Genomic DNA, 23,199 nt, shown 5'->3' on the forward strand with positions numbered 1-23,199 from the left:
TGTGTGTGTGTGTGTGTGTGTGTGTGTGTGTGTGTGTGTGTGTGTGTGTGTTCATAGGCTTTAATACCTTGTGATGAAAATGACAAACACTTGTAGCTGTCTACTTCATAGGGGGATGGGAATCCAGCGAGAAAAAAGTTCTTAGTGATTTAGCAGCATGTATTGGGTCAGGCCCTAGGCCAGTCATGACATGGTGCTCCCCATTATCATCACATCAGCCCCCCCAGGACCCTGGAAGGGGTTCTCTGAAGATCTCTTAGAGATTTGTAAACTGAAGCTTAGTGAGGCTGGGAAAGCCATCACACAGGCCAGAAGCAGCGATGTGAGGTGTTGAACCCAATGCTTCAGACTCAAGAGCCTTGTTCTTAAGCACTACCTTAAAGCATCTTGCAAAGAGCTGTTCTCTGTTGCAACGGTGCAGTGTCCTCAGGTGAGAGAAACCACATGCATCCACCCACACAGAAATTCTAGTTCAGCTGTCCCTACCTCAGGCTCCGGCTTCACGACTGTGCCGTGGAGCTCCGTGTAAACATTAAACAGGAATGAGCTGTGCCTTCCTTGATCTTTTCTTTTCCCTACCTCAAAAAAAAAGTTTCCTTTTCCCAACATGGCCCATATAGGAGTCTTCACATTTCAGCGGCCATCCAAAGACTACTGTGTCATTCTGCAAAAGGCAAGTAAGAAAGTAGGGTATCCGCAGAGGATTTCCCAGCCAGCCACTCTGCCACCTGCTGGGCTTCTGAAGCCCCCTTACCCTCCAGCCCAATGAACAGAACCCATTTCATCTATCAGGCAAGACTTGGGCTCTAGCACAAATTGCCTGCCTCCAGTTATGGGAAGGCCTAAAGAACAGAAAATTCTTCCTTTGAGTTGCACTGCTGGCTCTGTCCTCTAACAGGTCCCCAGTTCATAGAAGTTGCCCATCCTACTGAGTCCCCCATCCAGGATGTGCCAGGCCTCAGCTATGTTCAGTTGTTTTCTACATACTTCCCTTATACCAGTAGAGACTCCAAAGCTGAGAGAGACAAACTCTCAGTCCCAACAAAGCTCATGAACACCTCAAGCAGGCCAGGCAATGCCACCAATCAAACCTGGAAATGATCCTAACAGCAGCCAATGTGTTAAGGTCCAGGAAAAGCCAACTGGGATCCCAAGGCCCTATCTATATTGTGTCCTTTCATCCTGGCCGAAGCACTGTGAGAGAAGGGCTATTATTACTTCCGGATGAGGCAACGTTGGCCTCATCAGGGAAGAACACGTAGGAAGTACCAAGCCATCACTCAAACCCAGGCCTCCGGGGCCCAAGTCTTAGCTTCACTAAACAGGCTGTCATCAAGAAGCTGTGAAACGGTAGCCCATGATTACAGAAAATGGAGCCTAACCTCACCTGAGAATATTTACACAAAGGAAATCTCATTCCCCCTATTCTCAGAGGAAAGGAGCTGGCCAAAATGACAAGAGTCAGAGGATTTCTGTACAGAGGAGGATATGATGTCCGGAGGCCAAGAGAACTAAATTAGTAATATAGCAGGAGCTGCACCGACTAAAACAGGAGGCCTGTGAGGGGGTGGCAAGGAAAGGGTCCAAAGAGACTGACTGGCCCCTGATCAAAGACCTTGAATGCAGTAAGTTTAGGAATTTGGATTTATCCCTGAGCATATTTAGAGCTACTGATGGCATTTTCAGGCAGAGGAGTGACGCAACGGTGAAATAAGTCAGTAGGAGAAGGAGTAAAGCAGGATTAAACTCCAGTCAGGGGGCTGCCTGAGAGATGTGCTGATGGAAGAGAGCACAGCCTGACTGACAACAGAGCCAGGGGATTGAAAGAAGTGGATGAAGGAGTGGGAGGGTGGGAGGGAAAGAGAGAACAAAACTGATCCCTGGATGTCAGATCCCAGTGGCCGAAGCTCCCTGTCTTGGGACAGGAAACACAGCCAAGCAGGAGCTGGTTTTCATTTTGTTTGGTTGCAGAGCAAGGAGGTACTATAAGTAGGGTCCACAGGCCACTGCAGAAGGGGAAACCAGGCCCTGTAGAGATGTATATCTAAAAGTCCTCAGCATCTCCTGAGGAGGAAACCAAGCAAGGTAACACGCCCCCTTCCCCAGATGCAGCCCCAGCATCAACTCAGCCACAGCCAGCCTTGGTCACTGTGCCGCCACAGAACGAACTGCTCTCCTCAATTTCAGAGTCTAGGGACTGTGGCTCATTAAGGTTTGGACTATGTTTGCACTGAACATCCTATAATTGCATAGCTTGCCTGACTCTCTGTCATTAGCTCTCTGGATCTCTGGGCCCCACCTCTCTATTGGATTTGCTGACTGACCCCAACATAAAAATGTCTAGTTAACCAGGGCAGCTCTGGCTATGTGGTGGGGCTTCTGCTGCCCTTGCCACACCCTGACTTCTAGTGGTTTAACTGTCCTCAGCCATGAACTTCAAGCTGCCGTCTCCCTGTGCATGAAATCTGTCCTTTGCAAGTACAGACAACTGATCCTATTACTCACACAGAGGAGAATTGAAAATTGAGGTCAAGGCAGAGGGCCTGGCAATGAGTCACATTCTCTTCATGGTGGAAAATCACCAGTCAGGAGCTTGTAGGGTCTCTGCTCAAGGAGACAGAGGGGCCAGAGCTAGAACTGGGGTTCAGTTTTTGCCATAACCACGATAACATAACAGGAATCTGAACCTGGTGCTTTAAAGATCATTCCTGTGCCTGGGGAGCAGGGTGAGAGTGTCTCCCAGGGTGGGGTTCCTAGGAGTTCTGCCAGGTCCCTGAAGATATTCTGTTCCCCATGTTGCTCCTCTGTTACTCTCAGACAGAGGTTTTCCTAGACATCTAGACTGAGGTGACTAAGCCCCCAGATCTGGACAATCTGGAGTCTTGCAGACTGCAAACACAACTCCAGATGCAACCACAATCTTGTCCGCACACCAGACTCCCAGCCAGATGATGCTATTTAGGCTGGAATTACGCAGGGTGGAGTTGGAGGAGGGGAGGGAGTTACAGAACCTCATCTTAAGGAACTCCAGTGCCAGCTGATGCACTCCTAACACATTTCTCCGGAACCGCTCTAGGCCAGAGGACTAGACTGCTCACCCAACAAGTGAAGGATTGCCAGTTACAGAGCACCCACTATGTGTCAGCCTTTGAGGTCGTTTGGTGGTCGGAGAGGGCCATTCCACCTTACAGATGCAGAAGCGGGGACTTGGGGACTTAGGGACTTAGGGACATTGTGTAATCAGTCTAAGACCCCACTTGCAACTGTTTTAACAAACTTCCTGGCCACTGTGCTGAATGTTTGATTCAGCCTCAGCTGCTCACCTTAACACTCAGAGCGATCCCAATAAACTACCTTCACTGAAACTGATTTAGCCAGTGTCACACAGAGAAGCAGTGGAAACAAACCTCAGAAACTGTGAGACCAGAGCTTTGATCTTCTCTATTATGCTGTACCCTTGGACGGTGTCCAGTAATTTAGCTGATGGTTCAACCCTAAGACCCAAGATCAGCTCCTTCCATTATGTTCTTATGTTGCATAGCGATGCCTCGGTAAAGCTTGGGACCATCTACAGCCCATAGGGTGCTAATTACTTCCCAAATCCTTCACTCATTTCTTCCTGAAAAGCAAAGGGATATGCTAGACTTCAGGGCCATTCTGTTAGCTTGCTCCCATTTTTATAGATCTCTGATGACTCTGTAGCCGAGCAGGGAAGCTGCAGGGGGAGTCTTGGGGGCTCACCACCTGTCCTCACCCCACTCTTGGGTTTCTCTCTTCATTCTTTGAAGTCTACCACTGGGAAAAAGTCTAATCCTTTCCATACCAGAGGGAATAATAGTCCCACCTTGGCAGACCGACACCAGCCTCCAGCTCCTGGTATCAGTTCCACATTCCTAGCTTATCCCACTGGTCCTGTGTACAGGGTTCTCCGAACCTCTGGAGTCAATAGTGGAACGCCACACCTCTTCTCTGCCTGGCTCGTTTTGATTTCTTCATACTTCAAGTGGAATTTTCATTTCAATGCCTTCCAAGTCTAGAACTTGGATTCCTCTGTCTCACTCATTTCCACTTGCCATGCAAAGCGAGCTGTCTGTAAAGAAATGTTTTCCTGTAGAAAAAGCATTGAGAAATAGTGCACAAAGGCTACTGAGCACACTGGGCTGGGCGTTCTAGGATGCCGCTGGAGGCAGAATCTGAGGCTTCAAACCTCTGAGAGATTCTGAGTTCGCTCTCTTTCCTCCTACTTGAGGCTGAAAATGTGTGAGCACTCAGCTGTCAGCCCCAGCCACCATGTCTGCTACCCACACCCATGCTGTCTCTGGCACGATGAACCCTAACCCTCTGGAATCACCAGCCCCAAACCTTTTCATAATTGCTTTAGTCATGGTGCTTTATTACGGCAACTGGAAAGTCACTAAGATAATACCAGAATATGATCTCTGGGAGAGTTGGACCTTTTGTTAAGCAGACGTGTTCCTTCCACCGAGTATATGTTACACATGGTGCATAGGAGTCAGCAGAGAGTTGCAGGAGAAAAGGAAAGGGGTTGACTAGAGTATACCTGTAAGTTTCCCATCATCATAGCATGCTCTCAAGTAGTGGTATGTGAGAGAAAGTAGCTCCAGACAGAAGGAGTATCAAATGCCCAAAAGGAGAGTCATGGGATCATGCACTGGGGAAGCGGTGAGTTGCCAAAGGTAGCCAAAGGGGTAGAGGTGAGTTTGAAAGTGACTGGGTACAGTTCAGAAGCCTGCTGGAATGCCTTCATCTGTGGGCTTATCAGCACTAGACTCCAACAGATCAGGGCGAAACATTCTTCCTTACCATACTTCCAGTTGTACCAAGGAGTTCCATACAAGCTAAACAGAGGCGACCCTCAGAAAGGACTCCAAAACTAGTGAACTCCACACTTTCACCCCAGCTACAGGGCAGATGCTAAACCCCACTGACCACCTATCTCATCGGAGGCCTCCTGCTAGTCAATACAACTGCTTTCCCGGCCCTGTGCTACTTAAGATCATTTTGTCCAAAAATGGACAAACCATCTAAAACTCGGTCCTATACTCCTGGAACATTCAATCTAGGGAAGAGCCAGGGGAGTTTGTAGCATCGCCCATCCCTTGGGTGAGAAAAACTGAACTGTGGAAGAGGTTTGCCCAAGAACACGCGGCAAGTTGGTGGCAGGCTGGCCTCTGGCTCCCAACCCGTGCTCCCTGTTGCACTAGGCTTTCCCACATGAGATTTGATGAGCAAATTATAGACTTTCTCTCCTCCAATGCACTCAAAAGCAAAGGCTAGAACTATTTCTGAATCATTCTTCTTTAGATGAAAAAAAAGGTCTCTCTCAATCCTGACTCTTTCAACCAATTAAACCTTTGGCTCGCACTCAGAGTTCACAAGATAAGTAGCTTACCTTTTCCCTCCAAATGACACTTTTCTCTGAAAGAAGAGAAGAAGAATAAGAAGGAAGGGATGGAAAGAAAGAAGACTAGAAGGGAGGGAGAAAAGAATGGAAGGAAGGTAAAGAGGATGGGAGGCAGGGAAGAAGAAAGGCTAGCTTGCTGGAAACCAAAGAAAAGTCCAAGGGAAAAGAACCAAGTCCCATTGCCAAGCCACGCATAATTTCTCTTGCTCACCTGAAGCTCCCTAGCAAAGGGCTCTGTTTGTTCATTACACATCTGTGGGGATTTGGGGTAGGGAGACATGTGCAAGAGTCTGGTTGTGTCTGCCCATGCGTGTGAGTCCAGGTGCTAGACTAGGAATCAGCACCCTCCTCTACCACTCATCACCTTATTGCCTCGAGACAGGGCCTCCCACTGAACTAGAAGATTGCTGTTTGGATAGACTGGACAGCCAGGGAGAAGTCAGGATGTGCCTGTCGGCTCCACACTGCCAATGCTGGGGTTGCAGGCACCTTGTGGCTATGCCTGGAATTTTATGTGGGCGGTGAGGATTCCAGTTAAGGTCCTCATGCTTGCAGAACAAGCACTCATACTTACTTAGCCATCTCCTCAGGCCATTAAACATTTGATAAACATTTACTCATTCAACAATCCCTTATTGAGCTCCTATAATGTTCATTCTAATTGTAGCCAGGAGAGCAAACGTAAATGAAATACTTGTTTAGTCCTTGGGTGCTGAAGATATTCGTTGTGGGATAAAGTGTCATGTCCCAAATCAAGCAAGCACGTACTCTCACTTGATGAAAGGAATAAAAGGAATGGAATTGTTTCTCTATTACAGATCCCTACCATAGAAAATTCCTGCAGGCAGGGTGGGAGGAAATGGGTGAAATAGAAGCCAGGGAAGAAATGACTCCTCAAACACGGGGAAGGCACCTGGAGAGGAACACACTCTGGGTCTCAGTTTCCCAGGCTCGCACTGGAAGTATGGCAGAGATGAGCTCAGAGGGAACATGCAGCAAACAGCATTCAGTGCCTCCGTAAGCCCAGTTCCCAGAAGCCTATGGGAATTTATATTCAACCTCTTCTTAAAAATAACTACTGAGTCACTGTCTGCCTTTCAAGGTCACACACCATGTTGTTGTGGATTTCTCCTGGGAAACGGGAGAAGGGAGGGAATTTAATTCTAGCTTTGATTGGTCTGCCTTTTGGCTGAAACAACAGAAAAACATACAATTATCCCATTGACAATTACAGTCTACACACTCCACAGGCACAGAAAGTGACCCTCAGCAGCGGAATAGCAGCCGCAGAGCAGGGAGCACACATGTAAGCCATTACTGACTCAGAGATGGGCTGGCCTGCAATGGCCCCTACCAGGTCTCCATAACAGGCTGGACAAACAGGGGACCACTCATCACTGGCTACAGAGGCACCCAGCCCTGGTCATCTCAAACTTTGGTTAAAAAGAATTTACAAAACAAAGATTGACACTCGGTGAAAGGTCAAAGGTGTTGTAAATCTAACTCAATCAAAGGAAAGTCACTGGATGGAGTGTGAGTTTCTTGCTGACAGGGACCATGTCCTCCAGCCAGGGCATTATGAGTTCCCCTCAGCTACACTGTACCATACAAGGTATGTGATTTATGCTCAATAAATATCTGTGCAATAACTTCACAGGAGGCTAATAAACATACGACTGCTTGAATAGTTGGGAATGTGACATGTTTGTGTAGTGCTCCAAGAACACTGTGGAAACACAGACTGGCTTCCGCCTCTTAGCAGCTCTGTCACCCTCTCAAGCCTCCGTTTTCCAGTGGGGTGCAGGCTAGTCAGTGTTTGCAAGCTTCTTGTTTCCGGAAAGATTTGGTGCATAGCTGCTGAAAGCATCATAACCTGCAGTCTGTAGCTGTTATGGGCATGTCCTCGGAGCCTGGCCATATCAGGCCTTTGTTCAGAGAGACACTGTGGACAGAATCTATTTCACACGTTGTGATGGTTAATATTGCTTGTCAGTTTGCCTGGGCCGAGGGCAGTGGTTTTCACCTTCCTAATGCTGTGACCCTTTAATACGGTTCCTCATGTTGTGGTGACCCCCCAACCATAATATTATTCATTGGTACTTCACAACTGTAATGTTACAACGGTATGAATCTGATATGCAGGATATCTGATATGCAACCCCCAAAGGGGTTGCAACCCACAGGTTGAGAATACTGGTCTAGAGTCTCCTAGGAGACCAACCTCTGCCCATGACTATGGGCAAGTTTCTAGATGGCAACTTCCTAGATGATCTAGGAAGATACACTATAAATATAAGCAGCAGGACCTCATGGGTTTGAAAAAAACAGAGAAAGCAAGCCAAGCACCGTCTTTACTCCTACTGGTTGTGAAGCTGTGGGTCATGATCCCCCTCAGGGGTCAAACTACACTTTCACAGGGGTCGTCTAAGACCATTGGAAAACACAGATATTTACATTATAATTAATAACAATAGCAAACTTACAGTTATGAAGTAGCAATAAAAATAATTTTATGGCTTGGGTCACCACAGCATGAGGGACTGTATTAAAGGGTCACAGCCTCAGGAAGGTTGTGAAATGCTGATTTAGCTCTATCTGCTTCCTGACTATGCACACAATGTGATTGGCTATTTCAAGTTAACCTGTCTTCTTCTTCATAGACAGCATCCTTAAACTGTGAGCCAAAATGAACCTTTCCTTCTTTAAGTTGTTTTATGTCTGGTATTTTGTCACAGTTACAAGGAAGTAACTGATGCACAGAGTTTATTTGAGCAAAGAGGGTACAGGGCTGTGGGCTCTTATATGCTAAACATACAAGGGAAACAGAAATTCTCCCTGGCTGGCCAGAATTGGAAAGTGGGAAAGTGACTGGTGGCTTCTGATTGGTGAAACCTGTAGTTTCATTTCACTCTTTTCCTTGAACTTCACTTTGCCTGATGTGAATCAGAAGAGCAGTTCTAGCCTCTTGGCTTTTGTTTTACTGTCCAATGACAGAGAAAGGTGGTACCCAAAGTACTAGCCACTTGGAACAATGAAAAACTCTGATTCCGAAACTCCCTGTGAGGTCTACTGAATTGCCATAGAGCCAGCACCACAATGCAGTTTAACCCTCTACCCAGCCCTCTCCCTCCCACAAACACTGACCTCCAATGAGCCTCCCAACATCTATTCTGGACTTTGAACACCACCTCAAAGGCTGCTTCCCAGAGAACCTAATCTATGACTCTCGCTTGCAAAATAGAGACCACAACGATTGCATTGGCCACAGTGAAAATTCTGGGAGTAGCAACATGCCATAGAAAGTGCTTGTGTATGTGAGCCCATGATGTGATGGACCCTGGGTAAGCCCAGCCCTTCATCTTACTGTAAGGACCATGGTGCAATTCTCTGCCACGCTCTGCCTATAATATAGAATCCAGTTGAACAAACTAAGACCCTCCAACATCCTGTAAGAATGAACTGTTTCCCTGTGAGCAAAGCTCAGAACATATATGATAGATGATAGACAGGTCTCCAGACCCAGTGGTTTTATCCTTCAGTATCGCCAAGCTAGATTAGGAATACGTAAAAAGAAGCATGCCACCACCGCCCCACTTTGGACTCACTGCCCCACAGAAATACATGAAGACACTGTAATCAGCCTTTTGCACAGGTCACAGCTCTTATACAAGCACAGTCTGAATGCCTGGAGTTTCCAAGGTGCCTGCTGGATAAGGCAAACTAGATTCCTATATCACATTCATGCAATCTGACTTCTGCTTCTCCTTAAAACTTCTGAGGGCACTGGAAGCTGGAGAGAGGAAAAGAAGGGTCAGTGGGTAACCAGGGAGACATAAAGGCTGTCAAGATCTGACCCTGTATCCTTTATTCAGGGGAGCTATTCCTCATCTGAAGGGCAAGCTAACCAGTAGAAGAGTTTCTATGTGCCAGCAGGTTTTACCTTCCACCCTGGTGTGTGTGTGTGTGTGTGTGTGTGTGTGTGTGTGTGTGTGTGCATGTGTGAGAGAGAGGGGGACAGAAAGAGGAAGAGAGAGAATTTATAGTCTCATTAGAGACCTTTGACATAAGTACAAATCTTTCACAATTCACAGATAAAGAAATCAAAGTTCAGTTAGAGCAGAAACCAGAGTCAAGCTGAGGCAGTCTGACCTCCTCACCCCTGTCCTAAAGGCTTCTCCAGCCCTAGAACAGGCTTTGTCTGGCTCTCTCAGGACCCCATTGCTAGGACGACTGCTTTTCCATGGTCTAACTTAATGTCACACTGGGCAGAGGTGGCAGCGCAGTGGAGGGCAGACTGTACACTCTCCCAGTTGGTCCAGGTTTACAATTCTAAACTTTGAAGGTCTGTGTTTTCTTATGCATTGGTGAGGTCACTCACTGGTGGGGAAGAGGGCCAGAAGGGAGGGCCCCAGAAGAATTCTCTAACAACACCTATGCAAAGTGACCCTGCCATTAGCAGACACGTGTTAAACAATACTCTTACATGACTTTAGGTATTTTGCCTATATTAATCTGATTAGTGCTACACCAAGCCTGCATGGTATGGACTGTCATTACCCCCATTTAAACATGAGGGGACTGGAGGACAGATGGGACTCCAGAATTTTCACCAGCCACATGGTGAATAAGAAGTAAAACCATAGGGGGCTGGAGAGGTGGCTCAGTGGTTAAGACCACTGTTTGTTCTTCCTAAGGACCCAAGTTCAATTCCCAGCACCCACATGGCAGCTCACAACTGTCTGTAACTCCAGGCCTGACACCCTCCGACCAATGCAAATAAAATAAAGAAAATTACATAAATTTAAAAAAAATAAAAACAAAAAACAAAACAAACAAAAAAGAAGTAAAACCATAGATGACCACACTTGATGATCTCAGGAAGGCTCTACCACCAGTTGTCCCAAGCCGAAACAGCCCTGTCACTCAGGCAGCCTGACAGCCATATCTCACCATTTCTGAGTTTCACCAAACAGACTACATGCAATGATATGATCCCTTATTTTCTGCTTCTGGATATATAAGAAACTTCAGATCACACTTCTAGCTGTGTTCTGTGTCTTAGGGTGCATTCAAGAACTGTGTGTCAAATCCCTACAGCTCTTCTACTGGTGGCTTTATGAGAGCACACCATGGTTTCATATAGACTGATTAGCTCTGTCCCACAAGGGAGATTTAGTGAATAACCCATCCTTTTTGTTTTAAAGCATCACATTATTTTTACATGCCCACCTACCATCCATCATCTGTCTATTAATACAACTATCTGTCTGTCTGTCTATCTACCTATACATACATACATACATACATACATACAGGACTTAACAGGATTATGTTTTCTCTAAACAAACCATCAAAATACCCCTCTCCAAATAATCCAAAAAGAAACAGCATTTTAATTAATGCTGGCTGATAAGGCTAAAGACAATGCTCCTTGGATGATGGAGGTTGCGAAGGATCCAAGACTAACCTGGCTGCCAGAAGTCAGGTTGCATAGCTCCTCTAGGGAGCGGCCCTACCTCAGAGTTACCAACTGCCCCAGTTTCCCGAGCCTGAAGAATTTCTCGGGGCATTGAGCCTTCCTGTCGGTCAGGGCAGCCCCAGGAACAGCTCATCAGGCCTAGATGCTACACCCTGGACTACCACCTCTACTTGCGGTTCAGACCTCCAGGGCCTGCCAAGGCAATCCTGCGCTGACAGCTCTCTGTGGGCTTTCCGGCTGGGTGCAGCCACCTTTGGTGGCCTCGCATCTTTCCTCCAGACTAACTGTTCTTGAGCCTTCTGTCTTCATACATTGCCTATACCACCTCCCTCCCTCTGCCCACACCACTCTTTTCAAGGTGGCTCCCAAGGACCAGATCCCCTTGCAATTCCTCCCCGAGTAGGATAAGCTTCTTGACTTACCTCTGCTCTTGCAGGGGAATGGAATCCAGGTGGCGGCCTCCAGGCAGGGCCATCATGTTGACCCCAATCTGCAGCAATGCCTGCCCACAGCGGTCGGGACCCTGAAAAGACAAGCCACGGTGGGTCTATTGCGAGAGGCACTACCGTCTCTTCAGTTCTCAAATCTAGGATAGAAGGAGCCAAAGGAGGTGTGACAGAGGTCTCCCAGGCCTCCTCTTCTTTTGAGCTGACTGACACTCTGATATCCTCACACAGGTAAGGCAGATCTCAGCCCTGACCTTCTTTCTAAATCCCTGGCTTACTACAACCCCCTACGATCTTTCCCTTTGTCCTATTGCCAAATATTTGCCCTTTTGCTGTGTGACCGACACACAGGCCAGCAAACACTGTGCTGAACATACTCATACTAAAAGAGGAGCCAAATACATCCCATTTCAGATGACATCATTTCACCTGAACAGCAAGTGGCAGGCTCAGGATGTGACCTAAGGCTCAGTTCAGGCTACTGAGTCATGACTGAGAGAATCCTAGGTAAAGTTCCTTTTGCTAAGCAGAACCACTAGGTGAGACAGTCTCTCTCCTGCCATGCCCAGAAGATAATGCAAATCCACTTCAGTATGAGCATTATGCGGTCATGAGAGGAGCTAGCTACAGAACAGAGCTGGTGCGCAGAGAGAAATTGCCTGGGTCCCAAATCACAGGCCTTCTGAATCAGCTAATCCTGTAGTCTGGTCTGCCTCCACCCTTCCTACATCTAAGATCATACAAATTCGTGTCTCTGAAGTCCTTCTTGACTTGAAGGTCTCTGTTCTGCACAGCCAAAAGCTTACCAAAGGAAAGGATGAGTTTAGACTTCCAGTCCCAAACCTGAGACTGCACTCGGCTCACCTGAACCTCCCTGTAACACGTTACAGGATCGCTCCTCCTCCCTCATGAAACTAACTGCCCAGGTAGTCTCCTCTCACCTCACCTCACCCCTACAGTGCTTCAGAAGGAATTTTCTCCACATTCCTTCATCATTTTCTTCTTGTAGAGTAGTAGGCTTCTAATCAAGCAGAGAGTATATTTTAACAGCAATACTATTACACTGGTAGGCATATCTTACCAGGCAGGTCCTGGGTGCAGCTCATGGGATGCACAGTTGGGTAGGAATGTTGATATTTTCCCCCCTTAGCTGCTTAAATAGCATCTTCCAGCACTGTGAAAGCTAGCCAGCACAAAGGAAATTCCAGATCAGATCCAACTTGATTTCTCAATGTCATATAACCTAAATGTGTGGTGTCTTCAACTACAGGTCTTACAAACTTATTCTGGTAGGCAACCAAGAGCATTGGCAATCACCTATAATGTTCTGGGTCATGGAGGCCCTAGAAGGTCCTAGAACATAGAGAGTATCAGGGAAAATCCCAGTTTCCCGGGATAAAATCTCACATGTGATGAGATGACAGTAAGAGGACATTTTTGTCTTCTCTCTTTATCATAAAGAAGAAAAGAGACAAAAAAAATGAAGAGAGAATCAAAGTCTAACTACAGTAGGTTAGAAGACTGAGAGATGGTTGGCAAGCATCAAGGCCTTTTACAGTGCAAACCAAAAGATTCTGAAAGCCAAGGAGAAGCCCTCCATGGAACACCGGAGGAACATCTGGATCTGATTCCACTGAATCTGAGGGACTCTGAGAAAAAATGGTAGTCATGAGCAGAAACCTAGATGCAGACAAATGTTTGAGTTTCTGTGACAAGATTCTATAAATATAGCTTGGAAACCACAACATTCTGGCAGCGATTTCTAATGCATGATCTTCATTGAGAACTGCCCAGCTGGGATGCAGGTGAGCGCACAGGCTAACAAACATTTATTAGGGTGTTCTCTTGAACCCCGTGTCTTTTCCCAGACTGAGAACGTCCCTTGGGGACATCTGAGATTCTTATGAGCAAAGGTTCAGAGAGTTAAGACCAACCCAAAGCTATATAGTCTATCAGGAAACCAAGGACAGATTCAAGGGGACACCCTACTTCTTACTGTTATCAAAGAAAGAGCTTAAACAGCACAATGCACAAGGGGGACAGTGATAAATTCAGACCCTGGCCCTACCTTATTAGCACATGACCTTGAAAAATCAGCACGCCTCTGTGACAGTAGTTTCCTCAGCTACTAACACCTACTCCAGAAGCTTCTGGGAATTGAGTACAGTCTAAGGGCTCTGGCATTGCACTTGGGTAGGTGAACAAGGAAGTGTCCTTTTCTTAGGAAATGGAGTTGAGAAATGTAGAAGAGGTGAAAAGGGCACGCACAGATGTAAACAGGAAAGAATCATCCGGCCTCCGCTGGGTCACTCTGTGGATTCCTGGTCTGTGCTTTCGCTCACTGTGTCTCCTGCCCCATGAGTGTCTGCTCAGGAGGACTTGAAGCCTTGAGTATCTCTGGCTTCGTTCAACTCAATAGATCAATTTGGGTGGCTTAGTTCTGTTTCAGCTCCCATAAGGGCAGCCTTTGCTTACCTCCACTTGGCTAAGGCAACTGGTCTCCCCGCAGGAAGTCAAGACTATTTACACTAAAGTATTCCACTAGAACCAGCAGCAAAGGGTGTTTCTGCTCTTGTCTAATGGGACAGTCTGGAGCTAGCTCACAGCACAGCTGGGATTGTTTAATCTGAGGAGTTCAGTACAACTGACCATTGAAGAGACAGTAAACACTGTGGAAAATGCTAAGTTCCAGAAGCAGCACCAGGAGGTTGCCTGGAGGAGGAGGGAGAAAGCAGGGCCATCAGATATGGCACTGATCCCTCTTTCTCCAAGACTTCATAGCACACAGGTTGTAAGTGATGGGACCTTTGGAGCTAAAATGTCTCTTAGAGGATCTTAGAGAATACGGCTTCCTTTGGGAGGTCAATAGGACTGTCCTAATGTCTCCATATCTCTTTCTCATCTGTAGAACTGTAATACTATAGGCATTAAGATAATCCATAGACATATTGTTTCTTTGGTTTCTGACACATGCTTCTACCTCCTACATCTGAGAAATACCCCTACCATCATGAATTTTCATGCTATGATATTTAAACAGAAAAGGCTGGGCGTTTGTATCCTGAACGCTTTGCAGTAGTAACAAATGCAGTTGGTCACACAGAACAGAAACAAAAGACCTCAGCTTTATCAATTGTATAGAGCTTTTGAACATGAGAGGTTTCTTGCTGGAGCCTGTGTTTGCAGGAAAATCAGGTTTTTCAGTAGCTGGTATGCAGGTGACTCTTTGAAACAGCCCTGAAATATGTGTTTTTATTACAATTTTCTTCTTTAATCTGTGAATTTGTACAAAATGCCTAGGAGATAAAATCTAGTAGGTTCTACATGTACAGCCTACAAATAATCCCAAACAGCTTCATTTCCCTCATTCTCCAATATTTCATTATCCCCTGACATTTATCATTCTAATCCAGGAGAGAACTTCTGGAGGTCACCAGGGTCTTCCAGATTTACTCAACTCAAACCTTTCTCAATACACTTCCACAACGCTTTATAGCACAAGTCAAATCATATCATCTCACTATTAACCACAACCTCACCCCCACCACATTGGGCTTCCTACTGCTACACCAAGGTCAAATCTTCTTTCTGGGTAGCCCACCTAGAATCCATAGATCTGACCCCTGAACACTGTTCTAACTTCTCATCTGTCCCTCTCTGCCATCCAGCCACTCTGCTTATTGTTCATCGTTTTAGCACCCACATCTTCTCTTCCCAAGCACTCTCTTCTATGACAGCCTAACCTCCACCTTCCTCACCAAGTTATCCCTATGACCTTTCAGAGCACCACTCCCCAGGGCGGGCTTCCTCAGCTGGTGGAGTCAAGACCTTCAGTGTTTCTCCTCCACTGAACCTACCAAACTTAACTACAACATTAGCAACTTAGTATATCTCTCCCCTGAGGGTCCTGGGGCAGGCACAGAGGCCTTGCCTGCTCGGTGCTGCCTCCTCCATTCTCGACAAGTTGTCTGCTACAAGTTGTCTGGTTAAAAAGTACTTGTTGACTGGCTAGATGAGATGTTGTTGAAGTTACTTCAGCTTCCTCACTGATAGACAATGGTAACCATTTCAGTGTTGCCCAAGTATTCAGAAGAACTATCATGGGGGTGGGGCTTTTGCATAGCACACACGCAGCATCCTCCCAGCCACAAGATAATGGCGCCTGTCCCTTCCAAGTTCTTGTAGTCCTCGCTGTCTGATCATGCCCAGCTGGGCAGCTTCCCCTCCCACCCACAGATCTATGTTTATGAAGCTCTTCTGGACGGACAGATGAACGAACCAATGGACAGTCAGGATGCTTCATGAAAATTGCACTGACAGATAATCAAAAGAGATCTGGAGGACACCTGAGAGTACAAAGTCAGACAGCAGGGAGAAAGCGCCATGAAAACCTCCTTGGAGCACAGTCCCAATACTAAAACTCCAAAGGAGAATCTGGAATTATTAAAAGCAGAGGAAGGAAAGGAGCAGAAGGAAGATTAAGGAGGAAAATAAGCAGTAAAAACCAGATCTTGAGCATCATGAGCTCTGGGAGCAGGTGTTTCTGGAAAGTGGAACATTCTGAAATACGGCAGACTTTAAAGGAATACAGCCCCAATGGGATACAGGAAACAGGGTGGTCGTTCTCAGCAAGGAGAGAAGGAGGTGAGATCTGTGCTGATCCTCAAAGGCAAGCTGAGATTTTTGTCAGCTAAGGATGTGACAGTGATATTCAGAGCCAGCTGGGCGGTCTGGGCTGTAGCAGAAAATGTAGCAAGAATTTAGGGAACCTGGGTGTCCCTCGTGAAGCTGGAGGAGGCGTGCTGTACAGTCCTGGACATGAAAGATCCAGGTGTTTCTAGTCTCTAAGTTCCCATCCTGTGGATGTTCGGAGCCACTGGAGATGTTTGGGTGAGGAAGCGAAACAATTAGGATGGAGCTTCAGAGCCGTGGATGAAGCCCAGCGAGGGAGACCAGCAACAGCAGTTTGATTCAGAAGACAGTGGAAGCTTCTAGAGGGAGCACTAGAGCCCTGGGAACATGGGAGAAAAAGAAAGAATAGAGAACAGCTTTTGAGTTAACAATGAGCCTCCCTCATTGTTAACTCCCTCCAACATCTGAACTCAGGGTCTCAGATCTGGGGCAAGAACAGAGACAGTCATTGGAGCTATCCCTGCGTCGCTAGCTGCAGTGCCAGGCGCCTTGCAGCAATCAGATACTTCAAGGACTCTCAGCCCCAGGGGAGGTGCACAAAACCCAGCGGGATGCCACCTGGCCCTGCCCAACAGACTAAGCCTCATGAAATATAGAAAGCTCCAGCTCCCTGGAGAAAAACCCTGGTAGCCCCTCACAGCTGTCAGGCCACAGAAGCCAAGAAGCAGGCAGAACAGACCTTAGGACTCACTAAATAAGCCTTAGCCCCTCTAGGTCTCCACAGCACTGTGTGATACAGAACAGCTTCAGCCAAGTACAGATGGGGACCCAACCCTCTTCTTGTTGACCTGGATCTATCTACCTTTGAGACTCGACCTAAAAGCCACAAAAATTCTATGAAACCACGTCACGGACTTGTCAGGACAGAGACTGTGCTGCCCAGGAATAAATAGTCCAGTCTTCTAGGGGAGCTTAAATCATACTGTTAGGATATTAGAACTTGTGGGACTCTCGAGACCAGCCGCCTTGCACAGTATAACAGCAATAATCATGAAAGGGAGGAGAGGAGAAAGACTTCCTGGCTGCTTACACTGATCTCAACACTTTATGCTTGGTCTTTAACAGATTCCCTTAGTTTGGCTACTCCATCATCCCTGCTTTTCAGATGAGTGACAGAAGCATGGAAGAGGTTAATGTGGACAAGTAGAAAGATAAGATCAAGATTTTGCTGAATATCACAGCTATGCCTCGGACATGCCCACATGCCCCATAAACCGCTTACCATTCCCTGGAAAATCCCAATAAGCCTTTGCCTAGGAGAGAGCTGTAGGAAAACCAATAGAGGCCTCACAGTGTCTGTAGTAGAAAATCGTGGAAATTTGGTGTCCAGTTATAAATCAGAGATAGCTATGCCTGATTTTATGATTTGCTGTAGTTATCAAGAACAGGGAAGCAGAGTGGTGAGGGAAATGAAGTTCCTCAAGGCATCCTTCTTTGTAAGAAGACAGAACAGGTAAGTTGGCTCAGGGATGTGTGTGAATCTATAGAGAGTCAGAGAGAGAAAACATTGTGCACTTACTGGTAATCCTGAAGCCTGTAACAAAACATGTGGAGCAAGCCACAGGGAGCAAGCCAGTGAGCAGCACCCCTCCACGGCCTTCGCATCAGCAACTGCCTCCAGATTCTGCCCTCATTGCTTTTGATAATAAACTGTTATATGGAACCATGAGTGAAATAAACTCTTTTCCTCCTCAAGTGGCTTTTGGTCATGGTGTTTCATCACAGAAACAATAACCCTCACTAAGGCACACAGTATCAAGCTATCCCTACTGGAACCCATGTCTCCCAGGACCTAATTTGTACAACCACTTATTCTCTATGTGTTATACATCACCCATTGAAACAAACCACTATGCAGCCTCCACCAAAAGCCTGTGTAGAATCAGGAAACCTATGGCTGCCCCCATGGTAAGTCTTGAAATACAGCCCCTGGTTCTGGGGCAAAGACCACCTACACAGCTGCCCTGTGCCTTGGAAGCTTCACAGGACGCACTTAATTGAGCTGGCAATTTTTTCCTGAAGATTATAACTGAGAATTGATGGCCAAAACTTTGAGACCTGAGGAGCACTATTCCCTGAAAAGGGGCTTCCTTGAGCTTTTGAGCTTCCCTGACAAGAGCTCTGTGGACTAAGAATACACATTCAGGGGTTAGACTCCCCAAGTTAATTAGTGTGTGATCTTGGACATCAGGTTTCATTTTTCTATAAGACACAATACATAATTGGTATAAAATGAGAATTCTGTATATACCAATGAGAGGATAGATGGATAGATAGATAGATAGATAGATAGATAGATAGATAGATAGATAGACAGACAGACAGATAGATAGTGCCATGTCTCTTCTGGCAAAAGTACATAAATGAGGGAAGAAGCTAAAGGCCATTTTGCCAGCTCAACTCTAAGTATTCAAAAGCTTTTTCATTTTCAAACTTTAAATGATTACTTTCTAGCCTTCCCTGATATAAATATTATCCAAGTGTTCAAATGTTGCTTATCTATGATTTGCAGAAGAGAGAGACTTTCCCCACTGGGCCCAGATCCCACAGTGCTAAAATTAACCATCACCGTGCTCTACGCTAATGACTTGCTGGTTGTAACTGCTACGAATAGACATAACTCTCAGATGAAGGCCATTAGAGAAAATTGGATAGCTCCAATATGGGGAAATTTTGAATACATTCTATTTCATAAATCACACTCAGAGGTCACACTGGGCAAGCTATTTCCCTTTCTGAGTCATAACGAAGACCCAAGTTGAAGGGGTCTATATACTCTTGAGAAAGAAGACAGATGAAGAAGAATTTACAGCATCTTATATCTCCATAAATACAACTTGTCCTTTCTTCTCAATCCATGAAGGAATGACAGCACAACCAGGACACACCAGGTTCCTCTGATTGCTTTCCCTACTCAGTCCTCTGCACTGGAGTTGACTAAGTGACCTTGACAGTGTAGAACACAGAAGCCACTGAAATCTATGACAGCTCTCACTTCAACCCCTCTGACCTTTGGGGTTTTTTTTCATCTGTAAAATCAGAATACAATGCATTCTGTGATGTCAGACTACCCTAAGAGCATAGTGCATGCAGAAGCTAATAGCACTTCAGAAGCAAATAACAATCTAAGAATCTATCCTGACCCCAAAAGCCAGTTCATGAGACACTACATGAGAAGTTTCATGGCATCTCTCCATGTGCCCAGTTTCTTACCAAAATGTCAACGATGCGCTCTCCCCAAATATTCATTCTCAACACACTATTGGCATTGCTATAATGTACATAGCCGAAGAATCCTTTAAGATTGGAGGAGGGGGTGTCAGATACACTGTCTATATCTGCCTACTCCAGTTAACTATGTAGACAGCAAAACTGAAGGCCAGAATTTTGTAGAATGCTGCATTAACAAGGCCTGATGCTATTCCTAGCACATCACATGTTATAGTAACACTTGAACAGTGCCTACAGCAGGGCGGGAGCTCAGTCAACATGAAGGTGGGCTTGAATAAAGTACCACCACTCTGGGGCTTTGAATCTGTCTCCAAGATGCCCCTCTCTGCTCCCACACATCTGTTCATGATAACAGTCACTACTGCTACAGCCATGCGATTCTAAGGTGCAGTCTGTCGGACTCTAACAATGGCACCTTGGCTTTGTCGTAGTTTAACTGGAGCTATCATCCCTTTTTACCAAGCATGTGGTGTCTTTCATTTCATCACATCTTTAATTCAATGAATTGTGATATCTGGCACTTAGCTATGTACCAAAAACTTCTCTAACTGTATCAAATAAATAAACATATTTATACCCCCAAACATCCAAAACAATCAATCCCACTGTTATGCCTGAAATAAAACAAGGAAATTTCTTGATTTGTTAGCTTACATGGTTAAAGAGTCGAGTAGGGATGAGAACACTACCTTTTCTGCCAAGCCTCCATGGCATATTACAGTTTTTCTTTCTTTTTTTTCTCATTTATTTATTTTATTCACTTTACATCCTTGTAGCCCATTCCCTCTGCCTCTCAGAGCCCCACCTGTCTCTCCCTTCCCTTTCCCCCTCCCCCTCCCTTTTCCATCCACCCAGCTCATCAAGTTGCATTAGGACTTCCCCTGTGACCCGTCAAGGCAGTCCCACCAGGGGAACATGTCCCTGGTTTTCAGCAGCTGATGTTTAGTTGGCAATGGAGTCTATCTACCTATCTATCTATTCACCTATCTATTTATCTTTCTATTTGTTTATTTATTATTTTGGAACCCCTTTCTTACACAGAAAACTAACATTATGTTTTGAATTCTAGTAAAATGATAGATCAGATAGCCTAAATACTTCTCCATGAAAAGTGCTTTAAATATAAAGATATTTATAAGCATCAGTCACTACTCTTATTTCTGTGACAAAATAGCCAACAAAAAACAACGTAAGGAATGAAAGGGTTGATCCTGTCTTCTGGATGGATGGGGCAGCCCATCATGGTAGGAAGCCCCAGCTGCAGGAGGGAAAAGCACGCTGTGTCCACAATCAGGAAGCAGAGCAATGAATGCTCAGCTGGCTTCCTCCTTCTTTCCCCTTTTATTTAGGCTCAGACCCTAGACCAAAGGATGGCACTACCTACATTCAGGGTATGTCTTGGCCCCTCAGTTAAACCACTTTGGAAATACAAGCTCTAAGGTGTGTCTCACAGGTGCTTCTAAATCCAATGAAGATGAACCACTTTATGGTCTTAAAAATATATCACTGAGCTGGCCAAAAAAGGAATAAATTTGGAGAGGCCAAAATAGGATGAGGTATGGAAGGGAGTTTCCACTGATAACACCTGTGACATGTTTCATCCATCAAGCATTTGTTTCTTTTGTGTGTAGGGCAAGGGAGACAGGTGCCAAAGCCTAGGGATTCCCCAAGAGAAAGAATCAAATACACATCCAGAAAGAATAAACACAGAAAAATGAGAAACCAACCTTCTCTGCAAAGTGTCAACTATAAAATCTGAGAATTAATTACCATGCCATGACCCTCATAGAGGCCATTGGTTGGGTTTACATCACTTGTTAGGGGATTGATGGCAGAGCTCAACTACAAAATTTCATTCCAAGGAACAAAATAGAGTTCTTGGAAGCAGATTCAAGAAACAAAGGCTACAAATTATAGTCCTGCAACTCCAAGAAATAACCAAAAAGAATTAAAAGATGTAATTGTGTGTCAAATGACAGAACAAAAGGAGTTATCCAAAGTGAAGCTCAGAGGACACAGATACCTTTAAAAATGAGAAAGCTGTAGCTGGCTCTTTGATCACCTCCCCCTGGGGGAGCAGCCTTACCAGGCCACAAAGGAAAACAATGCAGCCAGTCGTGATAAGACTTGATAGACTAGGGTCAGATAGAAGGGGAGGAGGACCTCCCCTATCAGTGGACTTGGGGAGGGGAATGGGAGGATATGAGGGAGGGGGTGAGGGAGGGAGCTACAGTGGGGATACAAAGTGAATAAACTGTAATTTATAAAAAATATAAACTTTTAAAAAGTAAAAAAAAAAATGAGAAAACTAAGGCTAAGAGTGAAGAGTGACATAGTCTAATGAACCATTCCAAAGAAAGATAAGAGAGCTTATGTATAAAGTACAATTCAAACAGAATAGCTTTCAAAGCCAAAAATAACAATGAGTAACAAACAAAATAAATACAAAAGATGCACATATCTTAGAAAATTAAAAAGACTAAAGAACACCAAAGACAAAGGATTTTGGAAATGCCCAAAGGTAAACAGAATGGTTAGCATGCTGGAAGTATCCAGAGAAAAACAGGAATTAAATGAACATAACTGCTAAGTATCAATCACAAGACAGAAGGCAGCGAGGAAAGCACCTGGCTTGGGGGAAGGGCTGTCCTGGAGTTATGTATCCAGAGGAACCTGCTTTTAAAACAGTGGAAAAGCAAAAAGTCTCACAAGAAAGAAAATTCTAAAGGCATTCAGAAGGAATGGAATATTACCTGGGGAGGTTGAGACACAAAAATGAATGATTGTGCCACTTAGTTGAAACTGTGAATAATCCAAACAAGCATTGACTATAATAACAAATATAATAATTGTTCTGTGGGATAAGAGGAAACTGAGTCTAAAATGTTGTACATGAATTCAGAAAGGAATGATTAAAGTAAGTTAAAATGCAGTAAGCTTCTAGTTACAGAGGAAGGAAAATAATGATGTAAAATAACTTTAAATTTGTTAGTTTTTATCATTTGTATAATATAGAGGTAACTAAGTAAAAGAAGAGAGAGAAGAGGGAAGATATTCCCTTTGAAATATGTAGAGGGAAAACAAATCAATAATAAAGAAAAAATCAGTCTAAAAGAAGAAATGAGCTGGACCTGGTAGCTCACACCTGTGATTTCAACACCCAAGAGTCAGGGACAAGACAAGTCCCCAAACATTTGAACCCACCAGAGCTACAGTCTCAGAAGAAGAAGAAAACAGACCAATAGAAGAGGACACCTGATGTCAAGCTCTGGACTCCCCAGGTGTATACAGGAGCATTTGTACCTGCATACATACATATATCACACACAATACGTTTAAAGAGAAAAGAAGACACAAGCATGAAGATATAAAGACCAATCCTTTACATAGCAGAAAAGAAAATATGCTAAAATAGACAACAAAACCCAACATCGATGGAAAAGATAGTACAGCCTGGCCATATTAGGTTTAGCTTTAAAATATGTAATAATTTTAACATTATAATAAATCTCACCACATTTACAAAGCAGAAAAGAACATGACTATTATCAATAGACAGAAATAATTTGATAAAATTCAATAGTAACTTAGAAAAAGAATACTTTGATCAAACTAGGAATAAACGGGACTTTCCTTAGACTGATCAGTAGACATCTACTTGAAAACAGTATCATAAATACTATGCTTAACTACCCATTGAAAGCAGGTCTGATAAGAGCAGATGCCCAATTTTCACCACTTTGATTCATTATTACATTAGAATCTGATCTGGGATAAAAAGAAAAGCATATGTGAGAAATGTCAGAATCAAAACTGCCATTATGTAGCACACAGCCACAGGGGGAGTAGAGGTTAAAACTCACCTGCTCTGTTCACCATGTCACACACCTACATATGTAAAGCTGTGATTACTTGTCAAGCCAAGA

General features: G+C 44.9%; 1 protein-coding gene across 2 annotated transcripts in view; it reads right to left on the reverse strand.

The window, feature by feature from the left end:
- Insc (INSC spindle orientation adaptor protein) overlaps window positions 1-23,199 on the reverse strand; it is a 105,601-nt gene that overhangs the window by 68,843 nt on the left and 13,559 nt on the right. Inside the window, exon 2 of one of the 2 annotated variants that reach the window (XM_055627662.1) lies at window positions 11,327-11,427. In XM_055627662.1, the coding sequence (XP_055483637.1) occupies window positions 11,327-11,382 (56 nt within the window). In that variant the 5' untranslated portion in view covers window positions 11,383-11,427. Of the gene's footprint in view, window positions 1-11,326; window positions 11,586-23,199 lie in introns of those variants that run through there. The other variant, XM_055627663.1, reaches the window with a different exon arrangement.

The sequence above is a fragment of the Psammomys obesus genome, unplaced genomic scaffold (assembly GCF_907164565.1).
Source record: "Psammomys obesus unplaced genomic scaffold, mPsaObe1.curated_primary_1811, whole genome shotgun sequence".
Classification (NCBI taxonomy): domain Eukaryota; kingdom Metazoa; phylum Chordata; class Mammalia; order Rodentia; family Muridae; genus Psammomys; species Psammomys obesus.